Raw genomic sequence first — 18,433 nt, forward strand, 5'->3', positions numbered from 1 at the left:
GACCTTATATATATTATGCATTATCTATACCAACTGAGCTCACGATGACGAATTATAGAACATTTAAACAAACACAAAACTAAATATACAAAACAAAACATAATCCAACAACAAAGGCGAACTTTACATTTAAAAGCGGTGCTACCACTAAAATTATTTTTTTACAAAGTTTATTCAAGAACTTTATACAAAAACAAAGAGTCAATTATTCTTCTATATTACTTGATTCTTGACATGGAGATAACAAAGATTGCTCTTTCCGTTGACTAGAACTTGTAAGCATTGAGACAACTTTACGCATAGTTGGGCGTCTAGAAGGAGAGTTGTCGGTGCACATTAAAGCAATTTTTAAGACATCAAATACTTGTGCAACATCAATTTCATGTAGTAGGTCCAATTTTGCATCAAGGATGTTGTCTAGTTTCAATGAATATTTGTTGATATTATTTGTCACCCATGTTACGAGATCACCACCACCTTGATCCAATGATTGGACTGGCTTCTTGCCTGTAAGTAACTCCAAAAGGACTACTCCGTAACTGTAGACATCACATTTTTCTGTGATTTTCATTGTGTATGCATACTCTGCATCAACGATGTTACAGTCATTATTATTTTACCATAAAATAAAACCTCTTAACATATTGAAAATATTTGTTTCTAAGATAGGTAAAATCACAATGTAAACATACAAATGAGAGTACTACATGTTTGGAATTTGGATCCTCTCATGCCGAATCTTAACATGAGAGTGTTATGTGATTGATCTCATTGTGTTAAAATTCTTTAGATCCAACAACTTAAAAAAATATGCAAGTAGATTTATTTGGCTAAAATTGAATTTCAACATAAGAATATTCAAATTCCTTAATGCTGACATACGATTTGAGTATAAGAAAAATGAATGGAATAACAATACAAATAAAACAAAAGAACAAATATTTTAAAAAATGTTTGTGTTCGCGCAACATTAATGTTTTTGATGTATGTTTGTCTACAATGCAAGATTGCATTAAACAATGTTTTAAAAATCTGATCAGAGATTGAACTAGCTAATGAGATCTCTAAGTCATGGTTCAATCGGTCCAACTATGGCTAAACATGACAAATAAATAAAAAATAACATCAGCATAAAACCTTGTATAAAATGCAACAATGATTGAAGATGAAAAATAAAATAGAATGTGTTTGGATGAATTCTCACCAGGGGCAATGTAGCCATAAGAACCAACAACAGCAGACATTGATTTAGACCTTGAGATATCAACTAGCTTAGCCAAACCAAAATCACCAACATGAGCTTCAAATTCATGGTCAATAAGTATGTTATTGGACTTGATATCACGGTGGATAATTCTAGGCTTGCAATCATGGTGCAAATAAGAGAGTCCTTGTGCAGTTCCAAGTGCAATCCTAAACCTTGAATACCAATCTAGACTAGAGGAAGATTCTCCATGAAGTAACTCTCCCAAACTACCCTTTTCCATGTACTCATAAAATAGCATACTTGAGCCACTATGGTTGCAGAAACCATATAACTTCACAATGTTTCTATGCCTTATTTTTCCCAAAGTTGAGATTTCGGCACGGAAACAGCTATTTAGATCAATGCTGTTGTTGTGACTGTTTGATGTTAGCTTCTTTATAGCAATTGAATTCATATTTGTATGATCAGTTAATATATCTGCTCTGTATACAGTTCCACTACCCCCCTTTCCAATTTCATATTTGGAATGGAAATTTTCAGTAGCTTCAACCATGTCTTGGAAACTCAACTCCTCTTTTGGAAAAAAGTACATGTTTGAAATATTTGGAGAATTTGGTTTATCTATAACTTGTTGCGGCACAATGAGATTTCTCATGAGATATATAACAACTAGAATTAAAATCAAAGAAACAACACTAACAATAGCTGCAACTATAGCTAGAATTTTTCCTAGTTTATTTGGAGGTGAGTGTGATGGTGACTTTGGACAAGGGACAAGGTTTCCTCCACAGAGACCTTTGTTACCCGAAAAGCAGCTGAATGTTGAGTTTTGTAAGAGTGGTAAAGAAGGTAAAGGGCCTATAAGATAATTGTACGAAAAATTGAAAGAAAGTAAACTTGAAAGTCTGTTAAAAGAGTCTGGAATTTCGCCACTCAAATGGTTGTTATTGAGTTGAAGGGATTCTAGCATAATAAGATTCCCAAGTTTAGAGGGTATTTGGCCTGAAAGTTGATTATAGCTGAGATTAAGTGCAATTTGCAAGGATGAAAGGGAACCTAACTCTTGTGGAATGTAACCACGAAATGAGTTTTCGCTCATTTGTAGTTCGGTCAACCGGAAGAGTTTTCCGACTTCCAATGGAATATTACCAGAAAAGTTGTTATGTGAGAGCCTGAGAAGCTCTAACTGTGAAAGAGTTCCTATCTCACCTGATAAAGTACCTGCAAAGGCGTTGTTGCTGAGGTCAAGTCTTTGTAACTTCCTGCATTTGAAAAGTTCCATAGGCACTCTACCAAAAAGATAATTTGATGAGACATTAAAGTACACCAACTGAGAAAGGTTACCAATTTCTTTGGGCAGTTCAGACGAAAAGTGGTTGTTCGAAATGTGAAGTCTTTTCAAATTTTTGAAGTTACCAATTTGTGGAGGAATAGGGCCTGTGAAGTCATTCTGATCCAAATCAACATTTGAAAGATTTACAAGCTTGCATAAATTAGAAGGAAACTTGCCCTTCAAGTTGTTACTGAAGAGGCGAAGATAAATCAAAGACTTGCAGCTTGTAATTCCATAAGGTATATTTCCGGCGAGTTTGTTTGATCCTAAGTTCAAGATCATCAACTTGGATAGTTGGCAAAGATGAACTGGAATTCTTCCAACCAAAAAGTTGAATGACAAATCAAGCACCCAAAGCGGACTATTTGCTCCAAGTGCATAAGGAATTCTACCACTTAATGAGTTGTTGAAGAGTTGCAAAGAGGTAAGGTTAGTTAAATCTTGAAATCCATTAGGAATAGTGCCATTGAGATAATTGATAGAGAGATCAAGCTCAGTCAAGTTTTTCAATGTGGTGAATTCATTTGGAATCACACCGGTTAACTTGTTCTGAAAGAGATGAAGCAGCCGCAAGCCTTTTATATTAACCAACTCGATCGGTATCTCTCCTGTAAGAAGATTCTCTGAAAAATCAATTTCAATTGCAACAGAAAGGTTTCCAATCTCCCTTGGAATATTACCTGTCAACTCATTCCTGTAAAGGTATAGTTTCTTTAGGACATCAAGGTTTCCAAGCTCCTTTGGAATTGATCCCACAAGCTTGTTCTGATAAAGAGCAAGAATCTCCAAATTTGTACAGTTTCCAAGCTCTTTAGGTATACCACCATGAAGATTATTTTCCCTAAGGACCAAACATTGCAAGTTCTTGAGTAACCCAAGTTCTTTTGGTATTTCACCACTTATCTGATTTTGAGTCAAACCAAGATACTCCAAGCTTTCACATCCACCTATCTCTTGAGGTAGACTTCCTGAGATCATATTCTGTCCGGCTCTAAACCGGATCAATCTTTTAAGGTTCCCGATAGAAGGCGGAAAAGGTCCACTGAGATGATTGGTGTATAGAGTAACTATTGAGAGTGAAGAAAGGTTACCAATTGCATCTGGTAAAGGTCCAGAGAGCTGGTTGTTTGAAAGATGCAACTCGGTTAAATTCGAAAGCCGGCCTATTTCTACAGGAATTTGACCTTCAAATTCATTGATGTTGAGGCCAAGAACTTGCAAACTTGAACAGTTTCCAATTTCCTTTGGTATAGAACCAGAGAAAGTGTTTTGAGACAGATTAAGGTGAAGCAAGTGAACCAAACCACCAATGCTGGAAGACAATGAGCCTGAGAGATTCATTGCATGCAAGTCAAGAGACTCCACCATTGGATTGATGTCACTGTTGCAGATGACACCTTTCCAACCACATGGTGTGGAATCAATTGAATTCCAATTCACAAGATGATTGTATTTGTCAACCAGTGTCACTTTTATGGACATAAGGTATTTTCCCTCTGCATTAAGCCCTTCAGATAGAGAGAAAATAAGAGTAAATATCAACACCACAAATAATGTAGATACATTCCTCTCCATCTGCATCATACACCAAGGACCAATTGCACATGAAAAATATGCACAGGGTTCTATTGGAGGTGAAGTGCTTACTTTTTTTTTATTTCTCCTCTTGGAAGAAAATAGAATTGAAGCACTAGAAGATTCATTAAAACATGCAAATTTTTAAGGAATATTGAGAAGAGGAATGACACTTCCCATAATAATGGGAAGGTGCATAGAACTGTGGAATTTAATTGCCAACTAGTCAAAAGATAATAGTTAAAAATGGATACATAGCATATTAGCATATTGATGGTTGGTGGACAAATGAAGCATTCAAAGATCCCACTTTCTATGAATGGTAAGTTCATCATATAGAGGAAGAAACAGTCTCTATTGGCTAGGCAACCATAACCGGTTATATTTGCAATTTCAGAATCTTATCTTAATGGAAGCCTCTCTAACCAATAATATAAATGATTTAATTCATATACACTTCCGGTGTAAAGAGTTTTTGATAAACTAATCGTAATTCTTAGATCAATAGAAACATTTGACTTTTATCGTAATAATTTCTAAAGTCACATGCATGATTGATTGCGATATGTTGACTTAGTGTATGAAAATAAACTCCAGTGTAAAAAGGATGAAATATTGATTGGAAAGTGAAATGATGTATTAGACAAAAGGATTTATTTGTTAGTTGAAGCTCCATGAAGTTGAAATCCAATTGACTTGAAGTTAAGTGGAATTTCAACTGGCACCACGTCCACTGATCCACATGGTTTAAATTATCAACTTAGTCAAAAAGTTATTATTCTTATACAAACTTAAACCCTTGTGATGAAAGTAAAGCTATCACACACATCATTAAAGATTGATATATTGAAAAGAAAAAAAGTAGAGAGATGGTGAACTATATAATAAACGGCGTAGCACAAAAATTGGTATAAAAAAAGTGGAACAAAAAACAATGTGTTAAATAGTTTATGTTCAAAAGTAGGTTTATTGTAACTTAGCTTGGATTTAGTCTATGTGCATTGCAATGAACCTTTAAACAGACCAAAAACAACTTAAAGATTAACTTAGGAATCTTGTGAGTGGATTAATGACAATGCCTTCCCAAAACTCACATTAAACAATGTAAAAATTCATCTTAGGAATCTTGTGATTAAAATTTTCATGGTATAACATTCTTCATAAATGCTGAAATATAGAATACTTGCTCTGGAATCTATCTCGCTCTAGTTGTGACTCAATGAGAGGTGATGATGATTATGAAACTTGTTTGTAATGACTTTTTTTAGTGAGAAGGACCTGGCAATTTGATGTTCGGCCAGAACATGAATAAAGTCTGGCCAAATATGGTTCCAACTAAAAATTTAAACTTGGAAGCCACAAAACAAAAAAATTAAACTTGGATTCTCCCAAACGATTCGTTCAGAACTGAAACTCATTAACCACTTGAATTCAATCACTTACTTACTTGTAATGGTGTGATCAACACCATTAAGTTTAGCTTTGTTTAAACTTATTGGTTGTAATAGAATATGGTGGAAGTCAAATAAAAGTGAAAAACTATGAGTAGAATAAGCGGCACAAAAGATCTACAAACTTTGTAAGTTTTCAGGTACTGATTCTATACATTAACAGCTCTACTCAAAATTTTCACAAGACTACAACAATGAAATAATTATTATTACATGACAATCAACCACTACCAGTCTCTTTTCCCGTGTAAAATGTTACAACATGAAGGTTATAATATTACAGTCCAGCATCCATGCCATCATTTGAAGGATTGTCAATCCCCTGTTTAGCAGAAATCACCCTGTCCAGAGTCTGGTCTGAAACCAAGATCCCCGTGGTCTCCAAGTCTGCCACAACGGCAACAGCTGCATCTAGTTCCCCAAGATCAAGGCAGAGAGAGATGACCTCGTCATAAAGCGGTCTGCAACATAGGGGAAAGAAGGGAAAACATCAGCTAGAATGCAACAAAGATATCAAGAGTTTTGTTGGCACCGAGTGAGTCTCTATTCTTGGAGATTTCAACTACAAGAGTCTTGTTATATATAGAAAATAGAGTTACCTCCCAAACTTATAACCAAGACCATGAGTTGTCTGCAAAATTGTCAAGAAAGCTGAAGGTAGAGGTGCACTTATAGCCGCACGCAAGATCACGGCACAATCTCCAATAGTTGGCGTCCCTCCCAATTGTATGACCTGAGTAATACAGCCAAATTATGAATATATCTCAATTATGATTTGATACATTAGTCAAATTTCAAAATTGAATGAAATATGCACTATGCTTGAACAGGAACCTACAAGCAGATACATAGACTTCAATGCAGTCTTTTTCTTTTATACTTAATGCCAGACATAAATAAATATCATATTATAACCACGTCGAGTATTTATAAATTCATATTTGAAGCAGCATAAAATCATTCTTTCTAGAGTAGCTGATAATACGAATAATAGAAGTCTGTTATAGACACTTCAAGTTCCTTTTTAGATTTCCTTCTTGATCAATGACGGCCGCTGCATTATCACCATACTTAATCCTTACGACATAGCCAACTTTTAGTTCTTTACACATACTTAGAATTACAGCTCGGACTATTTCTTTTTTGTTCAATTTATCTAAAGGTGTATTTGCTACTGCTTAATTATAGCAACATCAATGTCACCACTATAACAAGCATATCTTCAATTATCTGCTCATATTACACATTAATTCACGGGCTTAGCTGTTCAAATTCAAATGAGTTTGAAGTTAAATCATATAATTTTTTGCTCAGTCCAAAGGTTGGAGTAAAACAATACTGCGTTCACAACAAAAAAACCAGCAATTGCAACAAAATAAAAATCAACTATTTTTTGATTGGTGTTGTTTTCATCTATATAAGATGTACCAAATGTAATGGGTATCCTATATATGCCACTAACCAATACATAGATGGTAGTGATGCTTTAATGGATCTTTCTCACAATATATTTACATAAAATATTCTTTTAGTTTTATGATATTTCAGAATTGAGTGAATGAATAAACTCAGAAATTGGAAGCATACACTGAAACTTTAAAAGTTTACAGAGTTAGCAACTTCACTTAAAACTCTTGAAGTACAGGAACTTCCACAAAGATTTTAAATAGTTTCCATTTTATTCACATGGAGAGGCAGCATTTCTTAAATACGCCTCTTGGAACTTAGAAGCCAAGGCATCTTACCATTTCAAACCAATTCAACAAGAGGAAAGCTTGCAATAAAAAAAAAATTGTCCAGGTTAAGTTACTTGCCTTCTGCATAACTTTGATTGCCAAATCGACTTCCCATTCCTGTGACCACCTATGAGGAGGTCTGTTCTTCAGTTCTTTCTCCCATGTCCATCCCCAAGCATCTGCTAAGGTATACATGTCTGATACATCAAACACTCTTCGATTCCTCATTTCCTTAAATGCCTCAAATATGTCCAAAGGAAACCAATCATCGTCGGCATCATCCTGTAAGGAAACAACTTTAGGTTCTCAAGCAACGCCAAAGTATTCAAAATGTAATGCTGCAACAAAGAGTAAAATAATGTAACATGAAATTCAAGCTCAAGGTCCAAAACAGACTCAGCCTCTCATGCATGATCCCTCAAGGTCCAAAAAACAAATCATCCTGATTGTCAACCCCCCCCCCCCCCCAACCAACCAGAACATGTGTAAAGAAAAAGAAGACACCAAGGGATTATCATACATCGACCATATTCCGTCTTGATCTTCTTCTACTTGACTTTTTAGAAGTGGCAGAGGGTTCATTAGAATCTTTCAACAGCTGGACTCCAATCATTTGAAGGGGTTTTTTAGATTCAACTTCCTTTTCCTTTATCCTCTCTACATCTTGGTTCTCTACTTGTGCTATTTCCTCTTCTATCTGTTCTACTTCCTCCTCCTCGTCCTCATCTGCTTCATCATCTTCAGCCTCTTTTGCATCATCCCCTACAACATCAATATAATCTTGAACATCAGGGGACTCTGATTCACCTTCATCCATTGCATTTCCATTATCACCATTTAAGCCTTCTCCTAAGAAGCGACGTTTCCAATACTCTGTATTTCCTTCCTCCAGCTTTATGCGTGAGATCAATGCTTCCAGCTCTTCATCCACCTGCAACACGAACCATATTTAAGTTTAGGCATTATATATTAAAGATCAAGATGGCAGACAAAAGAAAACGACATTCAAGCACAACAGGTAAAGAATCAACCTCTTCTTCTTCCACTTCAATGGGAGGAACCCAAAGCGGCCGACCACGAGATTGATTTATTCTCCTTGCTTTCTGAACACGCTGGTAAAGAACATTTCTGGTTCCATCGATTGGTAAACCTTGTGCTTCTAGTTCTTCCTTCAATTCATTCACAAGCATTTTACTAGCCGCCTTAGGCTTTAATGCATTCTGTTCAGGCCCCTTTATGATTTTCTTTAGCCACTCAATCACTCTAACATAATCGGATTCAGATGCACCATCCCCTAAAGCTACAATTCCTTCATACCGCAACTTCTTCAGAAGCTTCTTATGGTACACCTTCTTCTCCTCAAGGCATCTTTGTTTGAAGGAAGTCTCCATTGGGTTTGAATATATAAATCCATCAGCATCAGGATCTAGAGGTGTTTTACCACTTCGGGGCACCCACCGTTTGCGCTCTCCAGTAAGGCCACCTTCTTCAACATATCTGTTTCAATAAATAGCAAATTTGCAATCAAGACATCAACAAACATAAATCAATATAATAATATGTACGGAGTCAATTAGCCCATTAACTAATATATACTAGACCAGCGGTAGGACGTGCCTGCATTAAATAGAAAGAAAGGAAGCCAAAATAAAAAAGTTTGGAAATTTTCTAGCAAGAAAAAAATTCAGGAGCTTCTTCAGACCATCACTAGGATTTTGGTCTGCCTATTTTGCCAATAGTCCGATATTGGGTACTACAGAGATTCAGAATTTTATAGTATAACACTGGGTCTAGTGGACATATTGGCCTGCACAGAAATATGAAAGCTATAAAACACAATTTACCATCACAAGGTGAAGCCTCGATCAAAACTAAAAATGACGAGTCAGTTCATTATGATAATTTCAGTTTGGGGTTTAGTGACCTGGCAAAGATTAAGCAATAAAAGTATGTGCAAAAATAAATAAAATTAAAAACTTAGGCCATAATAATATTAAAATAACCAAATACAAAATAGCAACTATTTGCTTACATAAAAACAATACCTAGCAATATAATCAATCTCATAACCAAGTTCAGCCTCCTCTTGTAAAGGTTCAATCCATGAGCTCACTAATGTCCGGTATTTTCTGCTCAAGATCATTGCCCGTGGGGGGATTTGCTGGTTATCGTTGGCCATAGCTTCTAATGCTTCAAGCATGTCAATAATCCTTCCTATAGTAAAAAAATGTGTACCGGCTTGTGTCAAAGCATTCCCAGACACAATTTATGACACTACATATTGAACTCCACAGACAATTACATTTACCATGATCATTATCCATAGTATTGTAAATTATCTGTTTCACCACATAAGCAACAAAATGTAAGAAAATAGCTTCTCAAGGAAATGATCATATCTTGTGGAAGCAAACCTTCTACACAAGATGAAATAGCATATTACCCTTCAACTAGTATACCATGAAAATAATTCTTTCAGCTGAACGTATTTTACACCCTATAGAATGCATGCGTCAAATGCTCTAACATTTTGTACAAAATATTAATGAAATATTAAATTCTTTAACAATAAAGACAACAACTCTAAGAATGACAATAAAAATAAATAACCAGTATAATCATACCTTCCCGACACAATGCCCGAAGGTACAAAGAAAGAGGATCTCCGTGGTTCCCATCCATATGAAGAATTTTTGTACCCCCTTCAAAGTTTTTAAGTGCTCGGAAATGCCTGATAGCTTCTCGTACTACACAGTACTTGGTAAAACACTCCACTAACAGCCTACAGAGACACCAGTTCACAGGGTTACTTAGTCATTGGTCAAAGTAAACTCCTCGTAGAAGGATACTTCACTAAAATCTATACATTAAAGCAGGATACAACAGGGCTTCTGAATTTAAATAGAACAAAAAATCTCAACCTTAACACTCCCCCACCACCAACACTCTCACAGATTATGTTGAATTGCTTGTTTTTTCTGTATTTTAGCAAAAACTTTTTCCACAAAAGGGAAAGCAGCTCAAACTTCCATAAAAAAGTATTTAAAATAATAATTAAATTAAAAAAAACTAATTTTCTAATTTTTAACATAATAACTAATTTGAAGTAAATTAAAGTATCCATAGTGGCAAACTGTGGTGTATTATTTGAAAAACTATTTGAAGTGAAAATTGTATTAAAAAAGAATTTATATAAGATTGCATAAGTTTATCCTCTTATATCAATTTATCTGCTAATTTTGCTGAATATTCTTAGTGGCAGACTGTGGTGTGCGGTCTTTGTGTGGTTACCCTCCGGAATGTATAGTTAGAAAGGAATGCTCACATTTTCAAGGAGTCTCTTAGCGCATACAGTTGTTGGCCTTAAGGTTCATATTTATGGCCTCTATTGTAGCTTCACTCAATGTTGTTTTAATGGAAATCTCAAGACTGATATTCAATAGCTTTGTGATACTCTATAGCCTCATCGCTGATATCTTTTATACTCTGTGGTTTAAGAACCTTCCCCAAGTTTATATTCCCTCTTTGACGATGTTTCTTCTTTTATACAAAGACTCACATATTAAAGCTTCTTTGCAATCTGTTGCTTTGTGATGGGTCTTGATGCAAACTTCAGCTCATTATAACTTCAAATATTTTTCAAATAATTCAGCTACAAATACTAATGAATACAGCTAATAAAAAGCAAAATTCTATACTAATGAATTCAAATTATTCGACATTCAATAAGCTAAAATGGTCAGGTTCGTAAAAAAAAATATAAATAATGTATCTTACGCATGGGTCTTCACATTTGGCTGTACACGCTTATGATCTTCAACCATCATGCCAAGCAACTCAGCGACATCTTGAACTCTACAAGCCAAACGGAAACAAGTTTGATTAGATCAGGCAACAACAAATCCAATTCAATCCAGGAAATATTCATTTTAAGAAATCCAATGGGGACCTCAACGCAGTGTTCTTGAACAGCTATAGCAGCGCTATAGCCTAGTGAAATTTAAACAAACCACTGTTGTTCCACAATTTAGCACAGTGTTCTCAAAAAGCAGTTGTATCAGAACTACAGCACTATAATGTAGCGGAAGTTGAACAGATTTCTATTTTTCAGGATTGACAACACTGCCTCAACTATTAAACTATGGCAGGTGATAGGAGTCAGAATCAAACTCCAAACGTGGACTGTGGAGATATCGACAAATAAAAAGGTAGAATACAAAGATCAAAGAACAATTCTAAACTGTTGAAGAAAAAAGATTATCATGCAATAATGTTGCCTTTTGCCTCTTATTGGCCATGGACACACAACAAACTAACCTGTCATAAGAGTCGGCTCTAGTATACGCTTGAATGACCCAATTGTATGTTTCTGTATCAGGCTTCATATAATCTGTAGCAAAAGAATTAAAGATAATTCACCTCAGATGTAGTTCATAATGGAGAAATAGGCTTATTCAATCTCGAAAAGGGCACACTTATCCCGAACAATATTCATACGTAATTGAAGAAATGAAAAAGAGAGGAAAATTAAAATTTAAAAAGAAGTATTTCACAAGCAATAAGAAATAGAGAAGTGGAATTCAAACCTTCTCCATATTCCATGTTCTCAAATGTTGTAAAGGCTATTTCAGGTATTCCGCAGGTAGCCTATTTAATTTGAAGGATGTAATATTAAGAAAAAAACATAACACAAACAGTCAGGTCAAGACCAAACACACTCATAATTTGTTTTTCCACAGCTAATTGAAATTTGAAAAGTCGAAAAACTCAGCATTGTTCACTTGAAAGACTGAAACATGTAAAAGGGAAGTGACATTACATAGTATTCTATATCAGCAACCTTAACATATTTTACAGTCACAAAAAACCACAATCCATGAAGCAAGGATTTGGTTGGTGTTTTCAGTATGAAATTCATCTAGATAATGATGTATGTATTATGGCTAATACACATGAGTTAATTAATTAACACTCAAAATCAGTTGAGTAAAGAGAACAGTATTTGAACGACGTGTATGATCCCTAAGGGTGTGTTTGGATGGAGGGTTTAAGAGGGGAGGGGGGGAGGGTTTACTTTTCATTTTTAAATTACGGACACTGAAATGTTTTATAAAAAGTTAACATATTAACATGATAAACAATCATATAATACTTCAATAACCCTTAGTTTATTTTAGAAAAAAATGTTATATAGTCCGTAATTTAAAAACGAAAAGTAAACCCTCCCCTCCCTTCCCCTCATAAACCCTTAATCCAAACACACCCTAAATATCTGCAGCCCCATTTTAATAGTAAAAAAGCTAACTTGATCTTATTTTCACCATTACATTTGGGGCTAGAGACAATATACGATGTGAAAAACAATACGGCAGCAATTATTGTATTCGTTTATAAACAGACGCATATTAGTTTATTTAAAATGGAAAGAAAAAAAAATGTCACCTAATAGTTTCTACTTTCTACACCCATTTTTATTGTGATATGAAACTGAACCTTAGAACTGCTCAATAAATAGATTGGGAAAGTTGACCTGCACAGAAAGTAGGCAATTAAAATGGAATGTTGTTGCCATTCGTCCAGCAGCTTCCATCTCATACGAAATTTCCAAAGCATTAGAATGATCTCCAGCTTTGCAATCTTCCTCAATTAGGAGATCATAAAGTTCATCAGTAGCCCTGAGGCCACCCTTAGCACCCTTCAAGAACACTTTGTTAGCATCTTCCAAATGCTTGTTCCGAACAAGTTCCTCTACATCACATAGGATAACAAACACACCATAAACCAGTCATTAACTTAAATAGAATAAAACCATCATCAACTGAGAGTGGAATGAATAACATCATAACCAAAGTAATACCAATAAGAATTATCCAAGCATGACGAATATCATAATTTAGGTTTTCCATAGCTCCAAGTATCTCTAAACCTCTAGTTGAATGACCTTTAGACCCAAACAATCTCACCAATGCAACGAAAGTTTCATGAATCGGTCGAAGCCCTGCACCTAACTCTCTCCTCAACGAATCCATCTGTATAATATTATTAATCAATAACTACGCCTTGTTTGGATAAACAACATAATTAAACGCATATAGCACAAACATTTATCATACAAGTTCTTATTTATAAGCTATTTCTATAACAAAATACAATAAATTGTAACATTTATGATACAACTTGTTTTAGTACTAGCTATAAGTTGTGTTTTCATAAGCTATCCTAAAGAGCTTATGTAAATAAGCTAGCTGAAAACAGCTTATGGACATGTCATAAGTTGTTTCCTCGAGTTCTTCCAAATAGTCTCACGAGTGTGTACGATACTAGATAACTACTAGATAAGGTCAAATAAGTCAATCCAAACAGACCCAAAATATAAATAAATTCAAATTGTTTCAATATTAGCTATAGGTTGTTTTTCACAAGCTATACTAAATAACTTATGTAAATAAGCTGAAAACAGCATGGACACCACATAAGTTGTTTCCTCAAGTTCTTATCCCAAACAATCTTGGATGAGCTTTCGCTACTAGATAAGTTCAAATAAGTCAATCCACACATACCCAAAATAGAAATAAAGTCAAACTTTTCTTACATTAGCTATAAGTTGTCTTCATAAACTATCCTAGAGAGCTTACAAAAATAAGCTGAAAACAACTTATAAACATACCATAAGATTTTTTATTTTTTTTAGGGAATACCATAAGATGTTTCTATAAGTTCATCCAAATAGTCTCAAAAGTACCTACGGTACTAGATAAGTTCAAATAAGTCAATTCAAACAAACGCAAAATATAAATAAAGTCCAAGTGTTAAACATATCTTATATTGGCTATAAGTCCATTTTCATAAACAATCCTATAGAGCTTATAAAAATAAGCTAAAAACTGTTTATGAAAATGTAATAAGATGTTTCTATAAGTTAATCCAAAGAGTCTCAAAAGTATTTACTTCTGTAAATAAGCTGAAAACAAGTGAATTGAAACATTACCGCGGCTTGTTCATTGCCATTAAGAGCATAGGAAACAACCAAACCATGAAACGAGCGAGGACCAGGACTCAAACCAGCAGCAATCATATCATACATAACTTGAGAAACTCCGGTTGAGTCACGGTTCCTAGCCCGGTTCATGAGCTCTTCCATGAAACTGAACCGGAGACTGTTCTCAAGTAAAGTGTCATCATCTTTCACTTGCTTCTTCTTTCTGGTTCGCTTCTCTGGAGAAGATAGCGCTGCTCGAACTGGTCCGGTTCGAGGAGTTAAGCGGTTTAATTTGAAGGGGATGTAAGTGGAGCCGTAACTGTAACATGAATGCATGTGTAAAGAGTTTTGGTTTGAGAGTAGAGTGAAGTGGTTATAGCGTTCAGTGTCGGAAGAAAGAACAAAGTGGTCGTGTGTGTTGATGATAAGGAGATGATAGTACACAAATGACGTTTATCTAAATTCGAACTAAATCCAACTGTGAAGCTTGCTATTTTGAAATTCTTTCCGGAACACATGGAAATGACCAAAAACTAAATTATACTTAACTATAGTTTTCAAGTTATAAGTTAGGGTAGTTAACCACCGCTGGAATGTTTGTGTAAGTTATAAGTTATAAGTTAGGGTAGTTTTCATGTGTTTCTAGAAACAATAAATGTCAAAAAAACAATTATCTAATTGGGTCTTGTCTTTGGACATCACCCCCGCTACCACTTTACACTTTAATTTTGAAAATTTCTCATGTGTTATGCTCTCTAAAAATTACTGAATTTACTCATGTCTGGATTATATAATTCGAATAAAAATTGAACAGATCACTAAAATTTGGACGGCAAAAATCTGATACTAAATTGAACTATGCATTTTGTACATTTGGACTAATTGATTTGGATGTATTAGGAAAGACAAAAACATTGAGAGAACCATAAAATATTAAGTGAATATGCTTGTTTGTCCTTGAATTTGACTAATCGGTCAATTCCATCATCAAATTAATTGAAATAGTTTAAACTCTCTCACAATTATAATGTTCAATCAACATGGTCCCTCCGTTTAGTTGGGTCATTAACGATGGTACTTGTTAACAGCGCTAGCGTTAACCTTAAAGGTGAAGTATGTTATCTGAAAAATGACAATTGCGTCCATGTCTTATAAGCACTTACATTCATTTAGTCATCGTTGGATAATATTTGTTGCAAATTGCAGTAAAGACCTTGGGTTAACTAATACTTGCATAGAGAAATTCTAATATGGACACAAGCATAAATGGATAGTGTTTGGACACACACATCAAAGTAGTTTTTTTTTTTTTAATAATAAAAATGAAATTGATAATATATTGATTTAGTACTTTGAGGGAAAACATTTTTATGTATGTGTGATCAAACACTATACATTTATATTTATTACTATGAAAGAATGTATCTTCTTGTATAATTGATCTATCCTCCTAATAATTATTTCTCACTTTCACCAAGCATAAAAATGAACGATAACAAATGAAGTGGATGATTAATAAGACTCGACATCCCCAACCTTGCCTAAGAAAGAAAAAACCATTTTATCGCAAGACCGATCTAATAACTTTTAATAGTTATTAATAAATGAGACTTAAAATAAGTTTTAATACATGATAAATTTTTGTTTGCATAGGTCTTTTTTGTTTATAAAAAGCTAATGAAAATAATTTTTTTTGTTGGTAACCTTACTCTTGGACCAACCATGTTTATAAGAACTTTTAAGACAATATTCCCACATAGCTTACCAATTATAAGAGATGTCCCAATATTCATCCAAATCAACATAATAAGAATATGAAATCACAGCATAAGTGTAGTGTAGTGATGAAGATTTAAAACAAGAACATATTGAAGGCAAAAGAAAAACACATTTAATTATTATTATTTTTGTAAAAAAGGGTAGTTATTATTCAAACCATAACAACATATATACTACGATACATATTACATAACATTTTTTTGTGGACTCAAAATGATACATAAAACTTATTATTAATCAAGTTCCAATATAGATAATGTACTTATTATACATGGAATCATAATATTGATTGGTGGTTTAGCTAGAGAGGGATCTTAGAATCCAAGGCCAAAATGGTGCTGAGATTCATTGGGTATATAACATCTGTGGAACCTGTCATGATTTGCTTAACGATCATTTTGTTGGCTCTTTCAGATGGATGAAATGCATCCCAAAATAAATGGTCGTCACGGTTTTGACATATGCTTGATGCCAATGTGCACAGTCCAATTCCATTATAAGGTCCTTGACCGCAACATGCCACCTTTGATGTCTTGAATTCTACATATATATATATGCACAATTTTACATCATTCATTTAATAAATAATAATGACTTCTTTAATTAATTGTTAGTATATCAATATTGATAGTATATACTAACAATCTACGTTCATCGAATTAATTCCACATACTAGATATATATATATAGATCAAACTAGGTTTCAATTACGTTAGATTTCACTTATAACAATATCTTAAAATTGATACTTTTTCAACAAAAATAAAAATCATGGTTTAAATATTTCATTAATAAAAACATATATAATTTCATAATTAGTTTTAATTTTGTATTTAAAATTTATTTATTTTTTCTCTTAAAAAACTAATTTAAATCAAATTTAAAACTTTTGTAAAAATATTTTCAAATAACTTTTACCTTATATATAATTTCAGTCCGAAAACAAGCTAAGCTATATATTTGTCCTTATTGAAGTTTAAAGTTATTTGATGAATTATTAAGCAGAAAAAACTAAAAAAATATATTTAATCTTAATAGTTATATATATATTTACTATACCGTTTCCAAAAAGACTGAGTGCATCTATGTTAAGCACAGAGAAAACATCAGATCCAATTTGTTGATTGAGTTCTGTGATCAACTGAACAAGTTTTGGATTGTATAAGGACGCAGCAAGCTGTAACTCAGGTGCACATTCACCATCTGTGCCTCCTATAGCTAATGCTGCTGGAGCACAACCCATTGGACCTGTTCCTGACACCAGAACCCTACGTGCTCCAAGATGATATAGTCTCTGGAAATCACATTTCAAACTAATTACTCAATGTAAACCATTATTATTATTATTAGTATTAATATTATTATTACCATCATTATTATTATTTTTAATTCGAAGAAAATCATGCACACATAAAATATAAAAATTACCCGTAAAATCTTCTTGTACTCAGAGAGCAAATACGTGACATATTCTGGTAAAGCATACTGGCGGGATCTTAGGGAGTTTGGCACCAAGTAGTAGTTATTCACAAAATCATTACCTCCACATGTAATAAGGATTAGTGCTCCATTTATTAATTTCTTAGCTTCTTTTTTACCAATTAGATCACTCACCCTTTTCTGGTATTCTTCGAAAAAATCTAGCTGTTTGTACATTCTGATTACTTCTATCTGCAATAATATATGTATACAATATGATTTCATTGCATCCATAAATAATAAAACTATATACAAAATTCAAATTAATGTTACTTATGTTTCATCAATTTTCACATACAAATTGAAATCCAGTGTCATTGAGAATTCCAATGCCGGCAGAAGCAAAGTTGGCACCATTAAGCATTCTATGCCCTCTGAGCTTAGGACTTAAATATGGCAAAGGAGGAGATGACCCAAGTTCTTTACCTTTAATAATCACAAACATAAATAATTACTATATGAGTTAACTAATTTACACAACACAATGAAAATATGAGAAATGATAATAAAAAAATTGTTTGAAAACGGAGAAATGATCAAATTAATTTACACAACTGATTAAATCAGGAACGTTTAAGCCATTGGAGAAACGTCCAGTGGGTTGACGAGTTGGAAAATCAATGCCATAAGGTGGATAATTGGCTCGCGCCGAGGTAGCCAAAAAATTGTTATTGCCATTATCAACAAGTGAGTCTCCAAACACGAAGAAAGCACGGCGGGCATCTACACCAATAAAACCATTTGCTAGACCAAAAATCACAACAATGCAGAGTGAGAAAACAAGAAAATTAACCATGATTATTTGAATTGGATGAATATGGCTAGGAGAAAAAGGTTTTGATAATTAGTGACAACACTACAAAAGTAGATGTTGATTCATGTGTAACTGTGTAT

At 33.9% G+C, this 18,433-nt stretch overlaps 3 protein-coding genes across 3 annotated transcripts; all 3 read right to left on the minus strand.

Annotated features, from left to right (window-relative positions):
• Positions 1–121: 121 nt before the first annotated feature.
• LOC11431732 (probable leucine-rich repeat receptor-like protein kinase At5g63930) lies at positions 122–4,296 on the minus strand. The gene is made up of 2 exons (XM_039829009.1): positions 1,205–4,296; positions 122–585 (listed from the first exon to the last, which is right to left on the minus strand). The coding sequence occupies exons 1-2, from the start codon at positions 4,122–4,124 to the stop codon at positions 206–208; spliced, it is 3,300 nt and encodes a 1,099-aa protein (XP_039684943.1). The 5' UTR covers positions 4,125–4,296; the 3' UTR covers positions 122–205.
• A 1,345-nt stretch (positions 4,297–5,641) lies between these two features.
• Positions 5,642–14,785, minus strand: LOC25484618 (uncharacterized). The gene is made up of 13 exons (XM_013613482.3): positions 14,291–14,785; positions 13,160–13,331; positions 12,833–13,050; positions 11,889–11,949; positions 11,620–11,692; positions 11,080–11,157; positions 9,927–10,084; positions 9,348–9,516; positions 8,334–8,799; positions 7,823–8,233; positions 7,381–7,584; positions 6,166–6,299; positions 5,642–6,027 (listed from the first exon to the last, which is right to left on the minus strand). The coding sequence occupies exons 1-13, from the start codon at positions 14,615–14,617 to the stop codon at positions 5,844–5,846; spliced, it is 2,655 nt and encodes an 884-aa protein (XP_013468936.2). The 5' UTR covers positions 14,618–14,785; the 3' UTR covers positions 5,642–5,843.
• Positions 14,786–16,207: 1,422 nt separating this feature from the next.
• LOC11431733 (GDSL esterase/lipase At5g18430) lies at positions 16,208–18,433 on the minus strand. The gene is made up of 5 exons (XM_003590860.4): positions 18,095–18,433; positions 17,838–17,965; positions 17,489–17,731; positions 17,120–17,354; positions 16,208–16,600 (listed from the first exon to the last, which is right to left on the minus strand). Exons 1-5 carry the CDS (start codon positions 18,333–18,335, stop codon positions 16,362–16,364), a joined length of 1,086 nt encoding a protein of 361 aa, XP_003590908.1. The 5' UTR covers positions 18,336–18,433; the 3' UTR covers positions 16,208–16,361.

Source organism: Medicago truncatula, chromosome 1, assembly GCF_003473485.1.
Source record: "Medicago truncatula cultivar Jemalong A17 chromosome 1, MtrunA17r5.0-ANR, whole genome shotgun sequence".
Lineage (NCBI taxonomy): Eukaryota > Viridiplantae > Streptophyta > Magnoliopsida > Fabales > Fabaceae > Medicago > Medicago truncatula.